General features: G+C 40.3%; 1 protein-coding gene across 7 annotated transcripts in view; it reads right to left on the reverse strand.

Annotated features, from left to right (window-relative positions):
* Nucleotides 1-6,686: 6,686 nt before the first annotated feature.
* LOC116048847 (probable cation-transporting ATPase 13A3) overlaps nucleotides 6,687-23,910 on the reverse strand; it is a 46,418-nt gene continuing 29,194 nt past the window's right edge. For 3 of the 7 annotated variants that reach the window (XM_036004969.1, XM_036004968.1, XM_036004971.1), the window contains 14 exons: nucleotides 23,282-23,406; nucleotides 22,988-23,151; nucleotides 21,148-21,282; nucleotides 20,403-20,482; nucleotides 20,244-20,286; nucleotides 18,308-18,417; nucleotides 17,467-17,563; nucleotides 15,804-15,876; nucleotides 15,522-15,699; nucleotides 12,935-13,116; nucleotides 11,409-11,497; nucleotides 10,669-10,749; nucleotides 10,321-10,416; nucleotides 6,687-9,256 (listed from right to left, as the gene is read on the reverse strand). In XM_036004969.1, coding sequence (XP_035860862.1) covers nucleotides 9,074-9,256; nucleotides 10,321-10,416; nucleotides 10,669-10,749; nucleotides 11,409-11,497; nucleotides 12,935-13,116; nucleotides 15,522-15,699; nucleotides 15,804-15,876; nucleotides 17,467-17,563; nucleotides 18,308-18,417; nucleotides 20,244-20,286; nucleotides 20,403-20,482; nucleotides 21,148-21,282; nucleotides 22,988-23,151; nucleotides 23,282-23,406 — 1,636 coding nt within the window. In that variant the 3' untranslated portion in view covers nucleotides 6,687-9,073. Of the gene's footprint in view, nucleotides 9,257-10,320; nucleotides 10,417-10,668; nucleotides 10,782-11,408; nucleotides 11,498-12,934; nucleotides 13,117-15,521; nucleotides 15,700-15,803; nucleotides 15,877-17,466; nucleotides 17,564-18,307; nucleotides 18,418-20,243; nucleotides 20,287-20,402; nucleotides 20,483-21,147; nucleotides 21,283-22,987; nucleotides 23,152-23,281; nucleotides 23,407-23,910 lie in introns of all 7 variants that reach the window. The other 4 variants (XR_004898240.1, XM_036004970.1, XM_036004973.1 and 1 more) reach the window with 4 other exon arrangements.

Below are 23,910 nucleotides of genomic sequence, written 5' to 3' on the forward strand. Positions count from 1 at the left end.
AATCAAGTCAAGCCGAAATAGGTTGAACGTGTTCGATAACTAAACTCATTATAAGATTAGTCAATGTTAAACAGAAGTGACCATCAGTGTAGATATTTCCACTGGTGGAAGAAGTATTAGATCCTAATACCACACTGTAGAATTAAAAGTCCTGCATTGAAAATGTTACTTAATTAAAAGTATGTAAGTGTCATCAGGAAAATGTACTTAAAGTATTAGAAGTAAAAGTATTAGTAGTAGTAAGTAAATGTTTCAACACGATGCTCCTTTGAAACAGCCCGAGGTTCTGCTCCCAGCAGATGAGAGGGTTTCTGGAGAAGAGGCCACGCAACAATAAATTACATCCTATCAGTCCTGTTTTCAGTGGGCCTGCTGCTCCGCCACAAACAAGCCTTTATTGTGCGGAGGATGGAGATGTGGACATGAGGTTTATAGCACAGCTGTGATCTGTATCAGACCTGATGGGAAACTCCAGAGAGCCAAGGAAGGGTTTAAAAGCTGTCAAGGTCCAGCATGTGACTGATAGCCACAAGTTGACTGAAACAGGGGGCAGGAAGACCGGGTCAGTCCTTCCTTAGCTTAAACTTCCATCCAAACAAGATAGATTTAGTCATGTGTAAAAGACGCCTATTCTCAGATAGTCAGGTCCTTATCCCTATGAGGCACCAGGATCATCTGCACATAAAAACAAAGAACTTGAGCAGGTTGCTTTCACCTTATAAGATAATTTGATTGGGGATCAAATGAGCCTGGGAGCAGTCTTGTATAAAGTACTTGAAAGCAATACGTGAGTAAAAGTTCAAGAATCGTACCAGAAAATGACTTTGGTAGAAGTTCAGAATCAGGAAAGGTTTTATTAGCACAATAAGTACACTTATGTGGGATTTGCCTTGGTGAAAGGTGCATACATAAACAAACAAACATATTAAACATTAATATGAATCACCTTTTAGAATATTACTTGAGTAAAAGTCTTAAAGTATCTGATTATTGCTGTACTTAAGTATCAACAGTAATTTTCTGATATTAAATGTTCTTAATTATAAGAAGTAAAAGTAAAAAAAAAGAAACTTTGATTATGAACTTTATTGTGTCTTCCTTATTATAAAGCATAATATTCAGGGTTTCCACACTTTCTTTTCCAGGACTTTCCAGGCACCATTTCTCCAAGTAAAAGGACCAAACACTGCATATTTTGACAGAGCTGACATTAACAGAGAGATTAACAGAAACAGAATTTTCATTTTTTTTTTTGTAATGAAAAATCTTGCACTCCAACATACGAAAACGTTTCTTGCAATTACGGCAACAGGTGTGTAACGTGATCTTCATCACTGTTGTTGATTGTCTTCGTATTTTATTTTGTAGTAACAAAGATGCTCAGGGGAAATGTATTAGAGTAAAATCATACATCTTATTTAGGAAATGTAGTGGAGTGAAAGTGAAAGTTTCCAGAAATATAGGCTAAATAACAAAGTAAAGTAAACATAACAAAGTATTTGTACTTTGTTAACATGACAACAACAAACAACATGACTGCCTGGGAGTTACGGCAGCGTACGTCGTGGAGATAACGTTGACACACTGCATGGTATAACTGACAAAACATTACAGAAAAGGGAATCAAATTTGATGAAGAAACATCTAAGCAGTGGTAGAGTCTCCCCACAGTTGCCACACTCCTCTCCATCTTCACCTGGTGTGAAAGCTGTGGCCCCTGTGTTCTCCACCCAGCCGCCATGCACCGCCATGCGGGCAGTGAAATGGCCATCCTCATCATCAAACACTGCCAAGCTTGGTCTTTCAACTGCTGGCATGAAAACATCTCAGGCCATGAGGGGAGGGCACAGACAGAGGGGATCACTTAAACATCTCATCCAGCGCTCCGCTCGCTCTCCGTCCCTCCTTCTCCCTTTGAATCCCCCCCTTACAGAGGGGAGGAGGAGGCCCTCCCTCCCATAGCAACTCCCAGCCCCCGGCTCTGCATGCCCGCCTTTTGTCCCCCTCCCCAACAGCAGTTTCTGCTCCAGAAGCCTTAGACAAGGCCTCCATTAATTGCGGGCCTGTGTGGAATACACGTGGGACAATGGGCCCAACAGAGTGTCCGGCCCCCAGACAAGGCTGGAAACAAGTGGTACAGGAATCCAGCAGAATAGACTCGTCCTGGCTGATGTCACTGAATACATTTACCTACCTCAGAGCGCATTCACTCTGCGCTTTGTTTTATTTGGACAAAAAAAAAAAGAAGGGGAAGGGGGGGGTAGTGGTATGAATGGAGAAGAGAAGCTGGAAGGGGGGCTCAAGGATGGGAAATAACTGGTTGTCATGGTGACATGCTGAATCAAAAATATGGTCGAGTTTAGCGGAGGCAGAGATGTAAAAAGGGTAGAGGGCGTTAGATTAAACCCTGCGTGAGATAAGAGAAGGCTGAAAACAGAGGTTTAGTTTTTTTAGCGTATTCAGCCCTGTTTATACGGCAATAAAGAGCGGATAAAGGAACGGGAGATTAGGAGACTCATCTAGGCTCATGTTTGTCAACAACAACCTGAGTAGTTTCAAGTCAGCTTATTCCAAGTCAGTACACCAGCAGAGAGGATGCTTAGCTATGGCAAGGGAAGCTGCGGAGGAATAGGGGACCATAGCAACTGGTATTTCAGCATAACAACCTGCCATCTGTCACCTAACGTGGTGGGTTCTTTCTTAAAAAAAGCCAGCATTTAGATCTTCAACTTGGAGGCAAAGGCAATGAGACTGAAGTCTTATTGAACTCTGGGTCTCCCCCTTTGAAAAGGGAACCCAGTCATCGCCTTATCCCTCATCAAATTGAAAAACGCTTTTGGAGATTCTAAGAGAGGCCTCACATTTAATTTTTAAAACCCAGACATGAAAGTGTTCCCAAACTACATTCAGCAGTGGAAAGTCTTTAAAGGACTAGTTAACATGTAGATTATATGCATTTCAGTGCATTGTCAAAGTATCTAAGTGTATTTACATGTTAATATGTTCAGGGATACTATCGTGTTGAAAAGGTGTTGGGGGGGGGAGGTTGGTTAACTGTGTATTTTCTCTCGGTGGACCATGGGAATGTGATTTCTTTGTGCCATCAAGGTTCAAAGACATTCCTGTAAGGCCATGGATATTATGAGCATTGATTCCCTGCAGCAAAACAACCTATGAACCTGTTGATCCTGGCAACAAAATGAGTCCATATATACTGTAAAGTTACAGGGTTCAACGTTAAGGTTTTTTTTCACTTGCCCAAAGTCTAATTTTACTGGCCCCTATACAAGTTGTTTTTTTTATTAGTGGTTATCAAATAATGACAAAGACTCAAGTACGCTGTTATATTTGACCTGACTTGCCTCAGCGTTCAGTTTACGTAAAAGAACTGGCAAGGCTTCGGAGGAGGGGTTGTCCTCTTAGCTGCCATGCAAGAGATGCTGCTTGCTTTTATCACGGCACACCGGCATTTGTTTTCTGAAGGAAGACGTTCCTTTGAAAAATGATCCACTTTTATCTGCCTTGGACTCTAACTCACGGCAAACTTCACAAAACATTGTAGAGGGATAGAGAACGATAACGTCATTTATGATACGATAATGATTGGAAAAAATGATTAAAACTTTTTTTTTTGTTATATTTACTTACTCGCAACGTGGCGTTCTACTTGCCCCGGGCCTTCTGCAACCCTTGTTGTTGAACCCTGAGTTACCTTAGCTAGTGCTTAAACTGGCTCTTTTTTTTCTTTCTGATGGACAAAAGATGGTAGAATTGATTGTTTTATATCAGCGTCATGCCAAAAAGCTTCAACAAGAGCCCTGCTGATGCACTTCCATGTGGTGCTTATCCTTATCCAAGATTAGTCCATATCCATGAGTGTGTTTGCATTTGGATTTATGAATGTGAAGATGGCCCATTCTTGCCGCTGAAGATGACTCACAAGACCAGCATTTTGGCCACTTACGCAGTGAAAGCAGCCTGGGGGATGCCCTTTCAGCACTCGAGGACCTCTGGCTGAGTCCCCTTCACACGGGAGATCAGCCTCACTTGGGAAAAAAGTCCCTGGTCTTTACGGGGGGGAGCTGTCCTGAGGGATGGCGCACTCCTTGTCCCAGGGCCTCCCTTCTTCACCTGCTGGCTTAGTGCTCATCACTTATGCACATAATCCCTGGTTAGTGCATGTGATCCACCAGCCTGGGCCCAGGCCCCTGGCCCCCGAGCCTCCCCTGCTCACATGCTTGCTGGGTGGCTCCTGGGTGGCCATGGCAACTCTCATCTTCTCATGACAGTTAGGCTTCAGTCATGGCTCTAAGTCCCTCTTCAGCCTCTGTGTCTTTTTCTGTCCGCTGCTTTCTGTCTCCTAAAGCCCTCCTCTGTTTGTGTATTGCTCTATCTATGGCTCTCTGTGTCTCTTTTCTCCCCGTGGCTGTTCCCATGCTTTGGCCCAGCTGAGCCTGAGAAATTGGCTATAACTCAGCAACAGTGTGGCACCTAAAGGGGCCACAAAAGTGCATTAATGCTATTCTGGTATACATTTAAACTACAGATTGTGGACCAAATAAAGGCCTGACCTCATTTTTATTGTGAGTCTGATCTGTAAACTGAGATTGTAAGATACACTTGTGCACTTCTTTTCAGTGTGGTCACTCCAGGCCTCTGAGTGCAGATCATCTTACCCCGACGCAACCCTGCAGCCTCAACCATTAGTTTGTTTAAAGTGCTGAATATCGCACGGGCCCTCGAGGGAGAGCAAGAGAGGCAACCCCGGCAATGTTGTGTGGCCCCACACTAACAAGTGTCACAGTGATCCGGGCCGGTACTCCCCCTGTGTGAACGCCATGTGAGAGGCGGCCCCATCCATGCCCCTGCCACCTCCGCACAAGGCCCTCCATTGACTTCTAACCTGTTGAGGGACCATGGGAGACAAAGAGCCGCGGGGCGGGGCCCGTCCCTCCAACAAGCCTGTGAACAAACGTTGACACGGCTGCAACTGTCCACCCCCTGAATCACTGAATTTATTGACCAACCACAGAGCCCATTCAGGCCTGGAAGGACTGATAAAGGAAAGGGACAGGGATGCCATGAAGACCCGGGGAAGGAGCCATGCTTAGGGGACAGGAGGGAGGAGAAGGTCTTTGTGACCGTCTGGTGGGTCACAGACCTTTTACCAGACGTGGGTGCCTTTGTGTCATCTGTAAAATGAGGCCAACCATAAGTGAGCATCAGGTGGGCCTTGTGTCCCGACTATAAATCAAGACGAGGGCCTTATGAGTGTCCAACAACCTTCAGAGAAGCTGCAGCGCATTGGCGCCTGCTCGCAGACTTTGTGAAGAATAAGTGAAAGCATGTGTGCGTCAACAGACACATTGAGAAAGCACCTGAAATGACCATTTTTTGGTGCCCAAAAGTTGGTAACCGTGGTCGTTACTCTACAATGTATTCTAAGCGGGTCTGATTGCTCTGTGGGGACCGTTGTGAGTGAAGAAACAGTAAACAAAGACTGTGTGCATAGGCCCAAATCTTGAAAGTACACGACTCAGACAAAAAAACGTATGGGTAAAAGAGAAAGGAGATGAAGTCCAAAATGTTTGAAATAGCACACGTCTGAGCGCAAGCTTGAGAAAATCTTTTTGAGCGAGTAGCTGGCTGTGAGGAAGAAAGGCTGTGTGTTTTAGCTTCTTTATGTCTCTCCACCACTCTCCATCTGTTGCTCCACCGATACAAAAGGAATACAGCAAGAGAGTACACAAAAACCCATATTGTTTTGTGGAGAGGCAACACTATCCACCAAACTACATCGCAAACACGGATCGAAAAGCAAGACATCCCCGGCTCTGTACACATCAGTGTTTACTGAAAAGATGATCCGTGCAAGTCAGGGAGACACACATGAATTCATGATGCCTCCTCATCCTCATCATGAATATTCCCAAAAAGGCTCTTCCCTGATCTGTGGGAGATTCTTTTCTTTTTGGTACAAGCGTGGACCCCCTTCCCTTATTCACAGTCCCCCCTAAATCCACCCATTCACTGCCTGTAGGCCCTGATCTCCACATGAAATGATACCCCTCTTTCTCCTCCACTCTCGCGCCTTTAAGCGCCCATATGCCAGGCAGCGCGGAGGCTGGGAAAGCCCATAATTGATCAGTAAGTCTTGGCTGAAAAAGTGTGACCAAGGTCAGCCCCCCACGAAGCACGCAAGAGTGGCTTAATATATAGATTTATTGGGAAATGTAATGGGAGTTCTGCAGAGCAAACACGGGGGATGTGTTAGCGGACACTAAAACATTTTATTGAAATAAGAAAATAAGTACAAATACTGTATTACAAATCTTAAAAACATTTCCCCTTTTAAAATGTTTTTTTTTTTTTTTATGGTAATAAAGGAGACGTTCAGGTGACTAATTCTCATACCTTTTTTTACCTTTATTTCATTTTTTATCCGTAACTAAAAAAATATGTATACAGTAACAGTTACATAAAATATTATATAAAAATCACACGTTAAAATCAACGGTTATAACATTTTCACAGCAGCAAGTGTCTCATTGATTTGTTTTGATTAATTCAATTGCTTTAATTAAATTAATTAATTAATCAGTCATGTGCAGTACCTAAGTGATGTTAAACGGTGTCAATTTTTCCCCTTGCAAACATTTAATTCAAAAAAGAAAGTCATATTTTTCGGAAAAAGAGCATCAAGATTTTATAATGCAATCAAAGGACACAGAAATGGTTTTAATTCTTTTGTTAACTAACACATTCTCTTGCTCTCTCTCTTCCACACACACACACACACACACACACACACACACACACACACACACACACACACACACACACACATTCTAACGAGGTGGTCTGGCGGTCGTCCTCCAGACAATTTTGAGCGTCAACCACTTCATAAACTGCATTCTGTTGATTCTTTTCTGCAACAATTTGTGCCTTTTCTGCATCAATGTGTGGTGTAAATGTCTTCATGTAAAGGAAATGATTGTTGTTATTAATTCTTCTCCTGTATTGTTCAAAACTTTCTGCATATTCAAAACATCACACGTGTTTTGTGATGTTTTTTCAGGAACCATGTACATCTCAACAACCAATCTGTTAGAGAAGGAGACCGTGTTAAAGCCAAATGCTCCAAAGTTAAAAGACATGACATTTAAAATCACGTCTTTATTTTTCATGGCCCTTGTGTGTTTACACACACACACACACACACACACACACACACACACACACACACACAAACATTTTGAAAAAGGGACACAGAACTTTCTGCTTCTCTTCCACAGGAAGAATTTGAACTGAAGCAACTGTAAGACAGAAATGCAGCAGTGGAATGTTTTCTATCTCAGAAATACAACGGTTCCAGCTGAGTTCATAAAATTTGTTTTGACACATAAAAGTGTCTCATGTTTATTTGAATATATGAGCTAATACCGTTTCACAACGTTTAGATTTTAGCAGCAGCTTTTTTTTTTAACAATGTTTTTATTGATTTTTTTATTGCAGCAGCTAATAATGTTAGTGAAACGCTGTATGTTTTTATTCACAGTGAAGAGAAAAGTTCCATCCAGTGCTTTTAGGCCTTAAATGGACCTGACTGAGCATACAGCAGCTGAATACTGTACGATGTATCTGCTCTGTCAGACCGAGGCACATGGTTTAAATATTTCAAATATTGGGTCAGATAACGAAAAAGCGGTTTAAAACTATGAAAAGACTCATCTGACACTTATACACCATTCTCAATGTCCAGTGTTGTGGTTGCATTTTATATGTCATTGGCAGTAACGTTCAATGTAGTTAGTAAGACATCCTGTCATCTTAAAGGAAAAGTTTGACATCTTGGAAAATGTACTCATTTGTTTTCTTGCTGAGAAGATTTAATACCACTCTCATGTTTGCACAGTAAATATAAAGCTACAGACAGCAGCCGGTTAGCTTAGCTTGAGACACAGAGGAAAACAGCTAGCCTGCCTAGAGACTTAAAGGTCCCATATCATGCTCATTTTCAGGTTCATACTTGTGTTTCGGGTTTCACTAGAACATTGTTACATACTTTAAGGTTTAAAAAACACATTATTTTCTGCATACTGTCTGTCTGAATGCACCTGTATTCCCCCTCTGTCTGAAACGCTCCGTTATAGTGCCTGTCTCTTCAAGCCCCCCTCCTGAAAAAGCCCAGTCTGCTCTGATTAGTCAGTTTACAGGCTTCTGCATCTGCACTCTCGGAGTCTCTGTACCGTCATTGCCACCGGGGAATGACCGTAACAGCAATGTAGCGGCACTTTCTACCTATATATAGTTTAGCTGTGACATCACAACCTAACAAAAGTCCTGACGGCTCGTTTAAGGTACACCGGCACAGTGTCTGAGTACGGGCTGTGTGCATTTCTCTGTGGATTGAGCGTATTGATAATTTCACAGTATTTATATAGCACTTTATAATAAAAAAACAATACATGGACATCTCACTTTATACATTATAGAACCTTTAGCCATCCTTAAAACCACAACATGTCATATTTAAACTTTTGTTTAAGTATGAAATAAACCAAATTAGATAAAAATGTGTTAATTAGTGAGCTTTAGAATTTTTTTTACCTTTGGACCAGAACCAGGCTAGCTGTGTCCCCGTTTCCAGTCTTTGTGCTGAGCTAAGCTAACCGACCGCTCATATGTACCGCATAGATATAAGAGTGGTATCAATCTTCTCATCTAACTCTCAGCAAGCGAGCCAAAAGGCGTACCGTATTTCTCAAAATGTTGAACTATTCCTTTAACAGAGGCCTTTGGCTCAAGTTTCAGCAGTGTGACAAGTGCAAAGTGTCTGTCTATTCGGATGAGGTTAATCAAAATGAAAGCTAACTTTATGTATGAGCAGCTCACAGTCAGTCAGTCAGTCCTTGCAGTAGGAGGCCTCACCTTTATGAGGCTCCAAGATTGGCCGCTGGCATCCAGCAGGCTCCACGTCCCAAACACATCTCTGAGCATCTGCCATATCTCTGAGCTCAACTCAAGCTAAGGTTTTAGGTTCAGTCTGTGCAGCAGTTTGCTTGCTCAGGGGTCAGAGGGGGGCAGAGGTGCGGGATTGTGGATCGCTGGCGTAGGTTACAGTGGAGGGTCTTGGGGGCCAGTCGGCGTCGTCCTGCAGCTCCAGGGCCAGGTGCATGTAGCGCACCCTCGGGGGCTTGCTTCTCCGACAGAACAACCAGGAGAGGAAGGACGAGCCCCAGTGGTCATTGGCCTCCTGGGAATATGTGACGTATGAACATTAGAAACTAGGCAGTGAGACAGCAGGGATGTATTCACATTATCTCTGCTGAATGCATGAGTGAGCCTCTTCAGGACTTTTTGTAACCAACTAATCTATTTAAATTGTATTCACATTGCAAGATGATGCACAGAATTTTCTTTTATTTGCAGGAAATATTGGACAAAGTTTGAAGCGTTGACGATCTGGTTCATTACACTGCTTATTGCATTAATATCAAGAGCTTTCCTGCATTAATTTCTTTTTGTGATTAAACAATTTTTTTTCTTCATTTTTTAACAACATACAAAACAAACAACTCGCAACATGAACAAACCCCCCCCCCTTTCGTCATCACCACCCACCCAAACAAAAATCAAGACAAGAAGACAGGAACTACAATATTCCTGATCATTCCACAAAATAGTCAATAAACCATAAACCAAATAAACATGACAACACCATAAGCCCATCATACATGTCTCTCCCTAGCACAAAGCTTCTTAGGAGCCCTCCAGACAGCTCGGGTACTTTCAGCATTTTCTAGTATAGACATCCAATCTGGCATACTTTTTTTTTCAAACGCCGCCACTCTAGCCATCTCACAAGCCCACTCCTGGATTCACGGCACCCCTTCATTCCTCCATCCTCTTAAAATAATCTGTCTGGCTCAGATCATCAAACTAGTCTGGACCCAGCTTCCTTTGTGCTTATTCATCCCATCTCCCAGAACAAATATTCTTGGGCTGAATGGAACCTGGGTCCCTGCAATCCGACATAGGTTATCATGGAATGAATCTATTTTTTTTGGCAAATTGGAGTGACTAACTTGACCCAATGAAATGTAATGGAATAAAAGATAACCTTTTGAATAATATTCATTTGAATATTCAGTTCTATCAGATTTAGTCTCTATTGATTATTTATACAGCAGTCCCAATGTGTAACAGGTCATCAGAGAAAATATTGGAGAGAATAGAGAACAGAGAATTGGAGAGTGAAGAGTATATGTGCATAACTCTTTCTAAGAAAGTCAAACCAGAAAAGAAAAGCTTCCCAACCTGAAGTGTGTCAGCAGAGGGGGGCTCTGTGGGGCGATTTAGCCCCTGATTGCATCTGAAAACTAGCGTCCGCAAGATGATGTCAAGGATCAAAATCTACAGGAGATTTCAGTGGGAAGGTGAGAATAAGCTGATCATGAAGATTGGGTTACAGCCACAGAAATGCACAGAGAAAATAACTCAAAAATCATGATTCACTGATTTCATTCATTAGGCAGTGGTGCACTACTGAGCATCTGATTCAACGGGGAAAAAAATCAATGCATGCAAATCACTGCTTTCTAATTAAAAAAAAAAAAGCAGATCAATCACAGAGAGCTTGTAGGGTCTGATGTCTCTAAAGCATACCTCCAGCATGAAAGACACAGCCGCATTCACTATGACAATGATGGCCAGTGTAACGCGCCAGTCATGGGGAACACACACGATCTGAGTGGAGGCAGAGCAGCAGGAAGAGAGCACTGAATGCAACACCACAAACACAAACACACACACACACACACACACACACACACACACACACACACACACACACACACACACACACACACACACACACACACACACACACACACATCTGCAACTTCATGCAACTTTCCAGCAGGGCTGCACGATATGAGGAAAATATGCGATATGCAAAACGTTGTTGAACATTACGATATCACGTTCTGCCTTTCTGCTTCCTTCAGTATTCTGCTAAAAAATACATTATACTGCTTGTTGAATTTAAAAAAAAAAATGGAAAAAAAATAATCTCCAACATTATTTTACTGAACAAATTGAACATAAAAAGCACCATTAAAAAACAACGGTAACATTTTAAAGTGTAGTTTTCTACTGATATTTCCTTTCAACTAACTCAACTAACTGTTTATTGCGCCAGTTTATATATCGCGATGACAATAAAAAATGATATATTGTGCAGCCTTACTTTCCAGACACGGTTACACCTTCACTCTTCTTTCAGATGTAGCAACGTTTCTACTTTCATGTTTCTACTGTTCAAATCCACAGCCAGGACGTTTATTCTATCTTTTAGAGCAGCCAGTGCACCAAGAACATACAGAGAAATGGGAATCTAAGTTTACCTCCAGGAAGCTGTCGATGGCAGGAACAGGATACAGCATGATGAGGAGAAGAAAAGTATACAGACCGATGCAGGACAGCATGAACGGCCCTTATGAAGGTAAAATACAAAAGAAATTCAGTGACGCCAGATTCAATGTATTATTATTAGGTTATTTTCAACTTGCAAGGACATCACACACATATGGGAAGTGATTAATGCCAGAATAGATTGTAACTGTATACGTTTGTTTGTCACACTCATATTGAAGTGATATTAAAAAAAAAAAAAAAAAAAATGGATTTAGGTTGGGGTGATGGAAGAAAAAACACAGGACTTTCACTCAGGAGACCGGAGTTTGTGTCCCATGTGAAACCATAGGTCAACTGTCACTTGTTGCAATTAACCGAGTTTTACGGACCTTAGTCCGTGACGCCACGTTACGTCCTCATTTTAGTAGTTTTACGTGACTCATTTTAACCTTGACTAATTTTAGCCTTGACCAACTGCCATGCTTCGCTCGTTTGCAAGCCATTATGTCTCTCTCTTTATCATGGGTGGGCCAAATTCTCTGGGCGGGCAAAGCAGAGAAAGAGGAGGTAACCTTTCCCCTTATGACAACATAAGGGGAGATTCCAGATCAGTCCATCTGAGCTTTCATTTTCTCAAAGGCGGAGCAGGATACCCAGGGCTTGGTTTACACCTATCGCCATTTCTAGCCACTGGGGGACCATAGGCAGGCTGGGGGAACTCATATTATTGTTAAAAAATCTCACAAAGTGAAATTTTCATGCCATGGGACCTTTAAGTTTAGGAAAAAGACTTGGATTAAAACACTCCCGAGGAAGGAGCAAGCGTTTCCTGGGTGAAAGTATTTTGTTTTCGCCGAAAAAGTGAACTCTCCGCTCTCTGGCTTGAAAGCGCTGTGTTTTATGTTGACACCATGTTGTGCTATTTCATTTTGAGATTATTTTTAAGTTCATAAATAAGTGTTTTGGCATGCACGGCCGAGTGGCTCTATATCCATGGTATTGGAAGGGAATGTTTTGTTTTGTTGTGCATGATCAAAAAACATCCCCTTCTGCTTTTTTCACAAATCGCACCCTGCCTAAACCTAACTTAATCCATTTCACAACGTTTACTACGTGTTTAAAACTGTGCCCATTACTTTAAGTAGAACAGTCACATGATTGAACCGCAGCTGTGTGGGAGTAAATAGAACAGTCATATGTGTCGATTTGGGAGTCTTTGGAAATCGACCTATGATGTCGTTTAGGTTTGAGAATGTGTTGAAAGATTGATACCACTCTCATGTTGGTACAGTTACTATGAAGCTACAGACAGCAGCCGCCACTTCTCTGTCAATCTCTAATCATCATCTAATATTCTATCTTTATTAATATAAAAATATATCTTTAATGTTTTTTCAGCATTGTATATAATATGTGACTGGAAAACTGAAACTCGTTCTGTGCTGGCAATACTCTCTTTCCCTCCGCATCATTCGGACATCCATTCATCACTTCAACAGAACTTAATCGCTCGTACAGTTCTTGTAGCTTGGCTGTCTGAAGGGCTTTCCCTTGGAGAAAATGATGGCCACAGCCAAATACTGGAAGGAGGAGACGTAGAAGAGGGTGGTGTTCTCGTAGTTCCTGATGTTTTTGTGGTCATGAGGGCTTGTTACATTCAGGCTGTAAGAGAGACTTGATCTGGAAACATTACAGGCACTACAGGAGAAGAGAAGAGAGAAGCAGCATTTCATTCAAAAAAAAGTTCTGCATTCATAAACCAAGAAAAAAACAAAAGATTACAAAATTGTACTGCTGTTTTTCTTCATTTGTCTACTGACCAGCTTATATGATATAAAGTGTGTTACTGTATATAACTACAATTTGCCAGTACAGGCAGATACTACATGAATAAAAACAAGGCATTCTAACCTCACTCGTAAATTAATTTGTAAAGGGTAACCTCGTTTTTTTTAGTTTTTTTTTTACCTGGACCCTACACATGTCTTTGTGTCTAAGTGACTGACATTGGTCCAGTGTTAAGCGAGTTCGCTGCAGTCGGCAGCGGCGAAACAAGCTTTACTGAGCAAATGCTTACCTTCAATTTACGTCCACTAAAGTGCTTGTTTTGCCACTGACAGGCTCAGATCATTGTTCCAAGTGTCTAACAACTGGAAATGGAAAGGATTCCTTCGGTGGTTGACCTTTCTGTTAAAGAGTAAGATCCTTTTTTTTAAACATAAAAACATTCTCGAAATTGCTATCGCTAAACCCACCAGAATATATATAAATGAGTCATTTTGGCATCAGAAAAATTACACAAGTGGCCGGGTTGGCTCAGTGGTAGAGCAGGCGCACACATACTGAGCGGTCTATGCCTCGACACAGAGGTCCAGGGTTCGAATCCGATCTGTGACGATTTCTTGCATGTCTTCCCCCTTTCTCACCTCGCTGTCAAATTAAAAACGGAAAAGCCCAAAATAAAAATCCAAAAAAATAAATAAATACTATGAAAAGCTGCGTTGGTTCGTCTTTCCACTTTTCCACAATCACTACTCTGGTTTGGTTGAAATTAACACATACTTTACCGATTTACATGGGGAAATATGCTGGCTCTATACACGCTAAAAGTACTAGCTATTTAAATGGAGTCTGGTAGGCTTAGCGATCTTGGAACTGTTTCTTGTTTAATAAAAGAGGATCTTACTCTTTAACAAAAAGGTCTATCTCTGTAGGGATCCTTTCCATAATGTTGTCAGACCCTTGGAATAATAATCTGAGCCTGTCAGTGGCTTTTAGCGCACGAAATTGACGATGCACATTTGCCCTATAGGATTACATTGCAGTAGCCTTGGAAAACCCTGACAAACTTTCGGCAAATTTGAAATTTGCTCTGCAAATCAGTCTGGCCAAGAGCCCATTCAAGCCCATTTCCAATTTTTCCAAATCGAGGCACCAATCACAACCGTTGAGGCAGGCTTTACACGATGACAATAGCGCAGCGACGGCAAGCAGCTTTTTGTTTACATTCAACATAATGGCTGTCGCTGCTACGTCACCCGGATCGTTGGTCTGATTGGTTGAAGGACTATCCAATGCGCTCAGAGGCATTTGAGCGGCGTCCGTTGGTGACGCCCCTTTGGAAATGAGCTGTGAATGAACCTTGCCCAGACCCACTCTCAGTTACAACTGAGAAGGGTCTGGTGTCAACCAGGCTAACATTGCAGTGCAGTTTGCGGCTACTGATCACAGCGTTCTCGCTCAATACTGGACCAATTTCAAAGATTGTTGTTCCCATCAGTCACTTACACACAGGTTAAAAAATGAAATTACCCTTTCAAATGAAATCAAATTGGATGGATAAACAATGGATTTTTTTTGTTGTTGCTTTGAGCCAAAAAATAAAAAATCATTAGCCAAGTAAACAACCCAGAAAACAGAATAACCACTATGTGAACAAAGCCTGACAATCAGACTGAATTGTCAGTTTGTGTCACTTCATTATTCATTATTGCTATTTGAATTTTTATTTTTTGTATTGAAGATGTGGGCAGCACTGCACCGATTTGGAACTAGGGTTAATGTACAGTGAGAATAATATGTAAGCATTGTTAGAAAGAGTGTAAAGATGTCAGCATAGGGCTGCACGATATTAGGAAAATATCTAATTGCGATTATTTTGACTGATATTGCAATTGCGATATGATTCACGATATTGGAGGGAATGATCATTTTTGTATCATTATTCTCATTTTCACTGAAAAATATATTAAAAAAAAAAGATTGAAGTGTGATTTTTTGTGAGGATCTGTACCAAACAAAGATTTTTTCTTTAGTCTGTAAGATACGATTTGTAGGCCGGGATGTCTCTGCAGCACCACAATACTTTATTTTAGAATGGTTTGACACATATTTTGCCTTTAACAAATATTGCGCACCTCTGCGATTTGGATATTGCACTAGTTCATATTGTGATTTCGATAAAATTGCGATTAATTGTGCAGCCCTATGTCAGCAGAGACAAAGCTGGAGAGCAGGCTGAAAGGATGTGTGATAGCATTTACCTATATTTACCAACCAGTGACTCACTCATTCATCATTTGGCAGGAGCTAATTTCACTCACTCTGACTGAGGCGTCCATGTCTCATACCAGCTCTGCTGTCGTACTAATAGGAAAGCCAGGACCTGGAAGACCAGGCTGGTGAGGATCTGGGTCAGGACGGAGAAGAGCAGCGGGCCGGAGATCAGACTGGACGGCGGGCGCTGCCACACCAGCTCCTTCCACGCCGGGTTCAGACTCACTGCAGACACAAGTCACTGTGTGTTATCATATTCAATTGCTTTCGTCTTAGCCCCAGGACTCAAACATTGAGTAAAGGCATTTTTTGCTCTTCATGGTGCTCACTTGTGAAGGCAATGATGAGAATGATGGCGATGTCAATGAAGAGGAACTGGAAGTCTCCCAAGTTGCTGAGAATCTACAATATCAGAAAAGATGAAACAGTCACACAGCAGCAGAGGAATGGATCTGCAATGACTCAATCTATAAGACTCCCTGACTTGAGCTTGAATGTATTTACATTAAAACTGTTGGGGAAATCCTCCGTGTGTCCCTAAAAAGGATACCAAAACCTGACTCCAATTATTCTTTCCTGCGTATTCTTAAATTGGTTTTACACCGATCCTACACAAGAATCAATGAGACGATAGTACTATTTGAAACGAGTAAGTTTTAATTAGTCAAGCATGAAAGTTACAGTCACAGATCTGTGTATTGAAACTCCGATGCTTGACTGATTAAACAAATGTATTTGACTTTATCTTATCGTCTTATTTGGCTCTTTCTTAGGATCAATGTAATACCAATTTAACACGACACAAAAAAACAAACTTGCAAAGTAAATACAATTTTTTTTCAAATTGAACATAGTCCTGGATACAGGTCAGATGCGTTGTTGAACTACAGAAACACGTTTTATGTCTGTGGTACAATCCGAAAGAGACTCGAGCCAGTAACACGAAAGGTGATTGGCTGCAATATAAGTAGCATGTTGGTCTCATTTGTAGTTGTTATATAGCAAAATTATATTTGGACTAGCGAAAGAAAGAACTCAACAGCACGGAATAATAAAAAAAAAAACAGCTAAAGCGCTGCGGGAATATTTCAATGAGCATTAAAGCGTAACATGGACATAGGAAAATTAAGACCTATTGAAAATTATTTAAGACCTAACACAATACTTCAGCAAATTTAAGACTTTATGAGGCCTAAAATTTAGATTTTGACATTTGAGACTTTTGAGACTTTTCAAGACCCCGCTGAAACCCTGAAAAACCACGAAAGCTAACATATGCAGGACATTCAATAACTTGTATAAAACATGTTGCTTTGCTCCGTCAAATGTAAAAAAACCAAGGACATGAATAAACACCGAGGATTATGCAGCTGGAAACATGGAACAAGCATACCTTGGCCAGTTTTTTATCAGGCACAGAGGTCCACTTATATGGAACAGTTTTTCTGCCTTCGCAGTCACTCCTTATTTATGATCAAAAAAATCAATACAACTTCTTCTGATGGAGTACAGCACTATATAAATGTAGTTATGATACAGTGCATCAACGAGGTGCAGATATATGTTGCTGTAATATTTTTTCTTTTTCTTTAACTGTAGTTAAAATGTATAATGTATGTTTTATTATTTTCTTTCTAAAAAAGTTTTTTCTTTTAATTATTTTAAACATATTTATGCACATTTGTAAATTTGTGTTAAGCATGTACAGCTGTTTTAATTTCAAGGTTAGGTGGGTTCTTTTTACAAGCCCTCCGTTTTTTTTTTAAATTTTTATTATATCATTGTATACTTCTTCTCCTTTTTTGTTATATAAACAAATAAAGAAAGAACGAAATATTCAATTCCCAAAGAGGAAAAATAAATTGTTACACTTAAATGTGTTTTTTCCTTCTTAAAAATCGTACTCATTTTATTTAAGGTAAATCAAATAATACAATGGTATTTCTCACGACTGCATTTGAAAGTGCGAGTGCGAGAGTGCAGTGTGTTTACCGAGTACAGCAGGGTGACGCTGAGGTACTGGATGATGCTGTACAGAGCCATGAACTTGAACACACAGAATGATGTAATGAGGGCAGCTCGGCCCTCCCTTAGCAAGGCAAGAACATTCAAAATAATCAGTTAGAAAGCTCAAAGAAATAAAAAAATGAGAATGTACATTTTATCCCACAACAATAAAAACGTATTTTCCACTATTAAACCCATGAGTCATCAAGTGTTTATGAGTTTAACTGTGAACCATGTGTGTGTGTGTGTGTGTGTGTGTGTGTGTGTGTGTGTGTGTGTGTGTGTGTGTATCATTACACCCCTGGTGGTTACAGATAGAACTGATGTGGAGAAGTTTGTTAAACAATTCTGTAACGAGTACCTTATAGTATGTTTGCGAAATGTCAAATTCTCTCAATTCTGGATGATATTCCATTAATCAATCAATCAATCAATCAATCCAACTACTTTGGTTCGTTACATATGCTCCATTCTCGAGTAGAAATATATAAATACATTTTAAAAAAAGAAATAGAAAAAGGAAATAAAATAGAATAAGAAATATGTAAACCAAATAGAAGTAAAAAGTATGTATGTAAAAATGAAAAATATGTGCATTATACTAAAATGTTTAGCATATATATTTAAAATAGAGTAATATGTAAATGTTGAATATATTCAACACTGTAAATAATAATGTAAATAATGATAGTGCTGAGAAATGGGATCTATTGTGCGGTATAAATAAATAAATACAGTATTAATGTCAGTAACCGGAGTATTGCACAGTTGAGTTATTACTGCAGTATTAACATAAAATATTGCACACAGTGGAGGGAGTGGCTACCTGATGAGGTTGGGGACACAGGAGATGTTGGGGGTGGAGGAGGTGAAGGGTGAAGCAACAGAAGCCTCCAACTCAGACAGAGAGATCCCACTGTGAGCTCGCTTTAAAGCCTGACACACACACACACACACACACACACACACACACACACACACACACACACACACACACACACACACACACACACAGAGAACTTCATTAGTTTAAATAACTTTGCATTCAAATATCAATAAAAAGAGATGGTATTTGATGTGACACAGAACTTTCGGGTTCACTTCCACAGGAAGAATTTCAACTGAAGCAACTCTAAGGCAGAAATGCAGCAGTGGAATGTTTTCTGTCTCAGAAATACAACGGTACCAACTGGGTTCGTAAAATTTGTGTAATAAAAATGTCTCATGTTTATTTCGGAATCTATATGAGCTAATACTGTTTCACAACATTCTCTCTTGCTCTCTCCTTCTCTCACACGTCCGCCCGCCCGCCCAAAACGCCTTGGGAAGTATCATCCATAATACGTTGTCCTATTGAGACTTATCCCCTACAGTGTATTTTAGGCCTACACGCTGCCTCACCTGAACTGAAAACATATAAAAGAATCAACTTTTATGGTATTGTGTACGCTTATCAAGCCTACAGCGTTGGCTAGACGATGTCAAACCATCAGTTTCAAATTGGCTAGATAACGTCTCACAACTTCTCCCTTTGAAAAGGCTCACACATGTTCTCCAAGGAGACATGAATGGTTTTTCTTCTGTATGGAGCCATTCTTCTTGGAGAGGACTATGCTGATATCAGTGGTGTAGTCTAATGTATTGTAGTGGGTATGCTGTACTGTTCATATATTGGCCAGAATCAGCCTTTTGGCGAGGGGGGGAGGGGCATATCATAGTGGGGGGGTCTGGGTGTCCTCCCCAGGGATGTTTTGATCATCAACGACTTTATTTCCTGTATTCAGATACACTTTGATGCACCAATTTATGGTGGAAATACCTTTATTTAGCCTACGTTAATAAGGAAAACACAGATGAAAATTCGAAATATATCATATATATAAGTATGTTGTTGCGTGTCATTGGGCATTTTTAAGAGGGTATATGGAAATCCTGGAGCTTTCTTAGTGGGTATACTGCGTATACCTGAGTATCACATAGACTACACCACTGGCTGATGTCATATTAAAAGGTTCTGCAACTTTTGGATCCAAGTGATCACCAAAGAATGTAACATCTCAATATTATTGTGATTGTAAACTGGAAGACGATGATTTATGTTTGTGTTGCTTACTTTTGTTTTTGTTATTTTTGTCTGATTGTTTGTACGGTTTGCGTTGTCTGAGTTAAGTTTTTTTTTTTAAATGTAACCTGTTAAAAATTGAAATATAAAATAAAATGATTGAAAAAAAAGAAGAGGTGAAAGTTGTAATGTGCTACACCTTTATTGGAGTCATTGGATTGTTTTTCTCTTCTACAGTTCAGGTGGAAATATTTTACATTTTGGATACTAGAAACTTTGAAGAAATAAGGTTTTACATGCAACACATCATATCATGTGTAATACACTCATAAATAAAATAAACATATGTTTTGTTAGCATTTTAATTACCCAGCAGTATATGGACTTGGCTTAAACATTCCATGTACAACTGTAAATTGTATGTATGAAAAATGTCAACACTCACACAAAATGTTGTAATGTAATTGTTGGATAGTTGACTATTTTTCAAATGTGATCATGGATATTTTTTTAGTAAAAGATTTGAGCACTTCCGCTGCTGTGTTACCTTTATTTTATTTTGTATGAGTTCCTGAGAGCCAATCAGACACTGGCATGTAAGCCGGTTTAACAAATGAGTCAGTCTGGTATGAGATGGGACAAAGACGTGTATTGTTATGTTACGATTTGTGCATATTAAATAGAAATAATCCATACTTACACCACAGTCATTAGCACCATCCCCACACATCCCAACAGTGTAGCTGGAAGGAAAAACAGCGGGTCAAAGTAGTACATTTGCTGACGGCGATCAATCTTTATCATCATATGATCTCCGACAGATTTAAACTGAAGCCAAACAAACTGATGAGAGACTCACTCGATGCTCTGCAGGACTTCCACCAGCTGAGTCTTCTGGTCTGGAGCCATGCGGGCAAACACAGTGGCTCTCAGCACCAGCTGCAGCAGCACCCCCGTGTGGAGAGACACAGAATTATTTCCATAATTACCCATCTACAGCAGACAGGCTAAAAATCCTTATCTTCCTATGTAAAAAAACATCCCATGGTCAATTTTCTATTAAATTTCGTGGAGTTATTTTGTGGAATGAAAATGTACATTTAATGGACTCCTCTGTGTCGTTTTCTACGTATAAAAATAGACTTAGAAGTGCCCTGCTGTCTGAAACATTTGATTTGGAAACAAATGATCCCTCTTAGAAACTGTTGTTTATACTGTGAATGTGGCAACTACTTCTGTTTCTCTGCATGTGTTTCTCTTTTTTTATATATTTTTTAATGAAACTTTTGAACACTCATGCTTAAAATGTGCTGGTGGATTTTGTATGTCTACATTTGGAATGTCCCTGGGGTGTGGTTTTTGTATAAGCCATTATAGGTTTCTACCACACCCTCACATGTATTTTATATTTCTTCAATGTGATTTGTGTTTATGTGTGTGAAACAAATACACACATTACAGCAACGTCCAAACCACGTCAGTGTAGTAAGACAGAAACCTAAACTACATACACCAATGTATGTGTGAATTGGCTCTAACGCTGATGCAAACCTTATACTAATGTAAACATGTAGATGTTTGTCTGTCTCAAGATGAGCCTGTACCTTTTGGACGAGTTGAGGGAAGTGCTCAGTGATGACAGCGAAGGCTCTGCCAGTCACGGCAAAGTGATAGCGTTGTTCCTGCTGTGGATCTTTCTCTCTGTCATATACCGCATCCTGCAGGTTTATCTCCACAGTCTGAAGGAGAGAGGATGAGCCAATATCACTGGAACGCCTTAAAACTACCATAATGGTGTTGTTGACTTTTTCAGCCTGACAAAAAAAAGTCTTTACCCCTGATATTAGTCTCGCATTGCCAGATCTATCTCCACAGTGCTGTGGAGTAAGCTGTGGCTACACCACAGATGCATTCTGGGATAGGAGAAATAAACGCTCTGGGTTGTTAGCATTTCTTTCAACCAATCACAATGGTCTTGGGCGCCGCTAAGCTCCGGACGCCGCGACGGTGGAAGGAACTTTTTAGTGGAACAAAAAAAAAAAGAAAACGCCACATACAACATTAAATGAAGTTAACTGTTGACACAATACAGTAACCTGAGCTATTTATATTAGCCGGATACATGGTTAAACCTTATTTGCTCTTACCAGTGTATCACCATGTGTACTTCGTCCACAGCAATCCCACCAATCGGTCCCAAAACGTCCCAGTTAGAGAATAAATTCCGTCAACATGTTCTTAATAAATCTTTCCAATCATTCCCCGAAAGAACCAAGCAGACCTGCCTTGTTACACGATCCAAACTTGACATTTTCAGCGTGTAGCTTGCTAGCTCGAAGTTTGTTGTCGTTTCCCGAAACAAACTGAGTTTGAGAACGGCAACACACAGAGAGCAGAAGGTGAGGAACATCCAGCATGTGGCTCACGTGCCGGATGTCCCTCACCTTCCGGCAATTATCCTGGAAATGTACTTCCGTTGATCCAGCCTAGAGCTGAAGATCTTTGCCCGAACCCGATGGGTTCAGTCTTTGTTTCTATCATTTTACACGGGCTCGGGCCTGACTCTGGCTTGTGCTCCGGGTTGCGCGGTAAAAGAGCGATCGGGTGATGCGTTTCGATTATGGCAAAAATGGATTCTGAGGTGGCGGCCTATGGAGGACTTATTTCATTTCTTTGTTCCAACTTCTAAGTGGCCTATAGCCTACGCTAGTCATGAATAAATGATGTTAAAAAATGTATAAATGACTCATTCTTGACAAAAGGCAGAAAAACTGTGTGCGTGCATACATTTGAATAATGACGGACTGTAATGTAATGTCAGAATCAGAATCAGAAATACTTTAATAATCCCAGGGGGAAATTATTTTTGTTACCCCTAAAGATATACAAACAACATATACAAACAACATATATTATCCAGAATTTTTTACATATATAATAAAAACAAATATACAGTAATAATATATAAGATATGAAATATGAAATGAAATGTACAGTGAATAAAATATGAAATGTACAGTGTTAATGTGCAAATAGTGCAATAAAACAGATAAATGATTGTCTATGTTGAGATGATTATAGTGCAATAAAAAAGAGAAGTGATTGTCTATGTTTGAGATGAGATGATTACAGAGAGGGGGTGTGTGACTCTCTGAGGGAGGCGTTGTAAAGTTTAATGACCACAGGCAGGAAAGATTTCCTGTGGCGCTCTGTGGTGCATCTGGGTAAGAGGAGTCTTCTGCTGAAGGTGCTCCTCTGCTGGGCCAGTGTGTCGTAGAAAAAGTCAATCATTTTGTCAATCAAAATGTACTTGTCGGGCTCTTTACTTAACAGCTCTAATCCAGACTACCCCTGATAGACAGTACAAATATTCTCTATAGTTTTTTTATGTTTACATATATCGGTTTATTCATTTCGCAGTGGCTCTGAGGATTTCTGTCTCACCTGATTGTCCCTGGTGGTGGGACCGGGGGTTTCAGTGTAATGCCATGTGATACTCGCGAGGTGGAAATCTTTAGGAGGCGCAGCGTCCGCAATAATGACCGTCTCATGCGGACGGACCATCCCACATTCTCGAGCCACTGATATCGCCGTCAACATGTTGTCACCTAACCAAGGATGAAAGAGAGAGAAAAGAGAAAGTTGACATATTGTGATTGCATTCTTTCAGATCAGGCGTCAATGCAATGATGACACAACGTTAAAAACAAGTGGAATAAAGTCACTAAACAGATTTACCCGTGACCATCAAAGTGCGGATGTTAGCTTGACGTAATTCACGTAAAACCCCGGCAGTTTCCTCTTTTATTTTGTTCTGCATGATGATCAAACCAAGGAACTCCATGTTGGTTTCTATCAGGTCCCTAAAAGCAAGAAGTCATATGTTTTACCATTACAAACACCACTTGTTTGTCAGTAATACCGTACACAATTCATGTTTCAAGTCACTTCATAGAATAAGATGAAATAATTTTCCTGTCTGCTAACATTCCATGCCACTTCTACTTTAGTTCTTTCCTTCTGTTGCTGAATGATGGAAATGTATTTTCAATGTCTCTATTAATATTTCATACACAGCGCAGAAATGGGGTTTACATATTGCCGGAATCGGCAGAATCTCTGCTTTTGCGTTCTCATTTCAAGTAACAAAACAATTCGTCCGCATGAGTAAAGGTATGTTTTCACAAGATATTTAAAGAATTTCAAAAAAAGCGAACTTCAACTTTTCAGCTTTAGGGCCGAATTATCTCTTTACTCATGGCTCTAGGACACATTTATTGTTAAACAGAAAGCTGCGTTTGTTCTGAACATTTTGATATGAAACACATGGGTATCAGGTTATATGCAAATACCCTTAAAAGGTGAAT

Source organism: Sander lucioperca, chromosome 9, assembly GCF_008315115.2.
Source record: "Sander lucioperca isolate FBNREF2018 chromosome 9, SLUC_FBN_1.2, whole genome shotgun sequence".
Classification (NCBI taxonomy): Eukaryota; Metazoa; Chordata; class Actinopteri; order Perciformes; family Percidae; genus Sander; species Sander lucioperca.